Consider the following 4546-nt stretch of genomic DNA (forward strand, 5'->3'; position numbering starts at 1 on the left):
AAATAAAAAGTAGTTGTTAAAACATTTGTTGTTTTCTTTTTAAAAATTACATTTTCTCTTTTAATTTCCAATGATGATAAATTATTTAATTTTAAATATTCATCAAAATATAAATCACAATATATATCTATATTTGTACCTCTAAATAAATTACCAACTCCAAATGGTGTATATATTAATGATACTCCTAATATATTAGTTGTATTTTGTAATAATTTTACACTTGGTTGACCTGTATTACTTAATGGTTTACAATATGAACTTTCAATTTGAAATGCAACTGATGATAATTGATCTCCTGAATTACATAATGAAAAATTTGTAACATAATTACATATTTGTAATATATATTCTTCTGAACTTTGTTCATTAATCACTTTATAATATCCATTAGTTGATGATGCATTTGTAACATCTATTATTTGTGTTGAATCTATATTTATATAACAAGCTTGTTGTCCTTTTACAATAATATTATTATTATTTAATATTATTGTAAATAATGTTAATGTTGATGAATATTTTAATGAGTGTGGTGATGTTAGTGATGATGATGTTGATGAATGTAGTGCTAGTGAAGATGATGGAAATGTATTATTAAATAAATCATGTATGATCATCATTGAACAATCAAATGATATTATTATAATTATTATTAATATTATTACATGTTTAATATATTCCGATAATGATTGTTTACAATGACTATATTTTAAACGATAATGATGATTCATCATAATTGAAGATAACAAGTTTGTCATTTTTTTATAAATTATTTGATTCTAATTAAACATTCTATTATTATTATTAATATCTAGATTCTACTTTAAAAGAACAATTCTGATTCTAATTTCAAAAATTCCAATGAATTAGATAATTTATTTAACATTTCTATCTTTCCATTTAGATGGTTTTAATTGTAAAGGTCTATTTCCTAAATATTTTCCATTTAAATTTTCCAAAGCATGAATATAATCATTTGAATCTAAAAAACTGATAAAACCAAATCCCTTAGATCTATTCGTTCTTTTATCTCTAATCACACAGGCTTTACTAAAACTTGGATAGGATTGAAAGAAAGTTGTTAACATTTGATCTGTTACTTCATTTCCTAAATTATTAGCATAAATTCTATAATCATTCTCTGAAAATTCATCCAATCTTGAATCTTCCCAAACTTCACTCTTTCCACTTGCTGTAAAAACTGTTCTCAAATTCTTCTTCTTTTTCTTATTGGAATTTTCAAGTTCTTGTTGAGCTTGTTCATGTTCTAATAATTCTTGTTGATATTGTTGTTGAATTTGTGATGATTCCTTCTTTCTTTGATAATCCATCATGTATATTTGTTTTTCAATGGAATTATCATCATTTGATTGATTATTATTATTTGATTGATTGTTATTTAACACTGCATTACTATTAATTATATTATTATTAGCAGATGATGATTTAGTGGTAGTACTATTGGGTTTAATACTTGTTACTGGAGTTGAAGTGTTTTTTAAGGATTTTTGTATTTGAGAGGCTACTTGTTTTCCAAGACCATTCACTGGAGCTGTAGTATTATGTGGTTTTTGAATTTTAGATAATTGTGGTGGTGGAATAGTAGAGGGTTGACTTTTTGTAGCCTTCGTTATTGTTGTTGGTGTAGGTGCAGTTTTACTAGGAGTTGATGAAGATGATGATGGTGGTACACTAGTAGAGGATGGTTGAGTTGATGATGGTAGTAGGGATGGAGTTGTGGATGTTGGAGGAACACCAGTCTTGTTTAACTTTTGTGCAATATTTTGTTGTAATTTTGCCAACTTGGATTGTAAATCATTAGCATTGGGTATCAGGGCTTTATTCACAACTGTTGTTGTTGGTTTACTAGATGGTGTCAATGCCGATGATGATGATGCTATTGATGATGTGGCATTGTTATTTGATGACATTTTTTAAGATTAAGAAAAATGACTCAACAAGAAAATACTTCACCTTCAACAACAACTAGCCTTTCCGAAAATGTTTCATCATCAACAACAACAATAACATCATCGGAATGTTTATCAATTGTAAATAAAAATGTAGTATTAGATAAAACTAATTTAATACAATCATTAATAGAACAACAACAACAACAACAACATGAAGATAAAAACCAATCATCATCACTTGCTAATCAATCCAATAATAAGAAGAATATAACAAGAATTAAATCATCAACATCAACATTTATGCAATCAGTTATTAGTATTCGTAATGAAATACAAAATATAGAATATGAAATACAATCATTTATTTCACATTTATTAAGAGAATCTAATAATAATGATATGAATGAAATATATTATGATGAAATTGATAAACAAATATTTGAAAGTAGTAATCATTTAAATTTATTAAAAAGTATTATTGATCAATCTAAATATTCATCTGATCAATATCATCAACAATTACATTATAAATCAATTATACAATTTTTAAATCATTCACTTAATCATTGTAAACATTTATTATCATTCACTCAAAATCTTAAAGATAGAAAAAAGTTTACAAAAAATAATCAATCACATTTATTATTTAATGAAAATGAAAATAATACTTTAGAGGAAGAAGAAATAACTAATGAAAATAGAAATGATTTTATAATACAACAAGAATTAATGAAACAATTATCATCATCAACAGATTTACAAGATGCACAAGATACAGAAATAACAGCAATTCAAATCAGTGAATTATTAACAGCCTTTGAATCCAAAGTAGAAGAACAAGGTGAATTAATGAACATGTTTGAAAATAATATTGAACAAGCAAATGACTGTATGGATCAAGCAAATGAAGAATTGAGAAAATTAAATAAGAAAGATGATACTAAATTACCATTTCCATATAATATTTTACCAACCTATGTCAGTCACTTTATCAAATATTTTGTTTCTTACTTGTTTGTTATATTGGGTTTAATCATTTTCATTTATGATAGAATAAAATTGTAATTTATTTATCTATTATTATTATACACAATTAGATAAAAGTTGAAAGGTTATCCATAGCTTTGAAGTGATATAGTATTGATGAAGATATTGATATCTTCTAGAAGTGAGTGAAAATACCTTTCAAAAGTTTTAGTGAAGCAAAGAAATGAATGTTTGAAAAAAATTAGCAAAAATAATTTGAACTTGTTTTGCTTTTTAATTTTCAAGGAGAGAGGAAATAATAACATAACAATCGGAAATGGCTAAAAAGAAGAAGAATACTCAACAACAACAATCTAATGGAGGAGAACAATCCGAAGCTCCAGTTGCTGCTACTACTACCACTTCTTCTAATCAAGTTGTAGAAGAAACAAAGCAACCAAATGCTCCTAAACAACAACCAAAACAGAAAAAGCCAAAACAAAAGCAACCACAACAACAACCTAATAATCAACAACAACCACAAGAGGGAGAAAGTGTTGTTTCTACTACTACTCCTCAACAATCTGCTCCAAAACAACAACCAAAGCAGAAAAAACCAAAACAACCACCACCACAACCTAAAAAGAAGGCTAAACAACAAAATCAACAAGAAGCCTCATCATCATCAGTTGTGGAAAGTGAAAATAAGGAAGTGGAAGGTAATGATAGTAGTACTACTATTACACCACCTCCACCACTTAATACAGAGTCATCAGTAACAACAACAGTATCAGCATCGACAGAACAACCTGCTGCTGCTAAAAAGAAGAAGAAGAAGAAAAAGAAGAAGGCTTCTACTACAAGTGGTTCAACCACTGAGGAATCTGCAACAATAACAACAGATAATAATAATACTGAAAATGTTTCTCAGCCTTCAACTATTGCTAACACTCCAACACAAGCATCAAATACTTCTAAACAAACAAAGTCTGCTAAAAAGCAAAAACAAAAACAACCTCAAAATCAATTATCTAAAAAACAACAACGTCATCAACATCAACAACAACAACAAGCAAATTTTCAACAACTTAAACAAAAGTTTGAAAAACCACTTCCAGCCTTTTTTGTTGCATTTGATTTATTAACAAATTTAGAACCAAGTAAATTACAAAAAGGTTTACAAATATTTATTGATGAAAGTGAAAGAATAATTTTAGAAAATATTGAAAATTTAAATGATGATACTAAATATAATTTAATACAAGTTTATCAATATCCAACAATACCTCATCCTGTATTTGTTGATAAATTTTCATCAAGTGATTTAACAAGTTCATATTTTTACAAACAATTTAAATATTTATATGATAAATCAAATAATGAATTGAAATTCATTCCATTTAAAGATAACAAATGTTATATTTATCAATTATATTATAATGATCAATTCTTTATTATTTTATCAAATATATTTAAATATATTTTGAAGAATTACCTAAAAAAGGAAATGAATATGGTGAAAAGATTTCACTTTTATTACAAGTTAAATTATTTACAGTAATTTTATACATGATGAGATATATTTTACCACAAGATTTTAATAATGAAAAATCACCAATTTTATTAAGAGCAAATCAATTTATTAATTTAGTATTACCATATTT

General features: G+C 25.9%; 3 protein-coding genes across 3 annotated transcripts; 2 read left to right on the forward strand and 1 right to left on the reverse strand.

The window, feature by feature from the left end:
- Nucleotides 1-878: 878 nt before the first annotated feature.
- NAEGRDRAFT_76329 (uncharacterized protein) lies at nt 879-1934 on the reverse strand (the record flags this gene model as incomplete). The annotated part of the gene is made up of 1 exon (XM_002668707.1): nt 879-1934. The coding sequence occupies one exon, from the start codon at nt 1932-1934 to the stop codon at nt 879-881; it is 1056 nt and encodes a 351-aa protein (XP_002668753.1).
- A 282-nt stretch (nt 1935-2216) lies between these two features.
- Nucleotides 2217-2981, forward strand: NAEGRDRAFT_76330 (uncharacterized protein; the record flags this gene model as incomplete). The annotated part of the gene is made up of 1 exon (XM_002668704.1): nt 2217-2981. One exon carries the CDS (start codon nt 2217-2219, stop codon nt 2979-2981), a length of 765 nt encoding a protein of 254 aa, XP_002668750.1.
- A 238-nt stretch (nt 2982-3219) lies between these two features.
- Nucleotides 3220-4443, forward strand: NAEGRDRAFT_76331 (uncharacterized protein; the record flags this gene model as incomplete). The annotated part of the gene is made up of 1 exon (XM_002668705.1): nt 3220-4443. One exon carries the CDS (start codon nt 3220-3222, stop codon nt 4441-4443), a length of 1224 nt encoding a protein of 407 aa, XP_002668751.1.
- Nucleotides 4444-4546: the final 103 nt, after the last annotated feature.

This window comes from Naegleria gruberi (assembly GCF_000004985.1).
Source record: "Naegleria gruberi genomic scaffold NAEGRscaffold_116, whole genome shotgun sequence".
Taxonomy (NCBI): Eukaryota; Heterolobosea; class Eutetramitea; order Acrasida; family Naegleriidae; genus Naegleria; species Naegleria gruberi.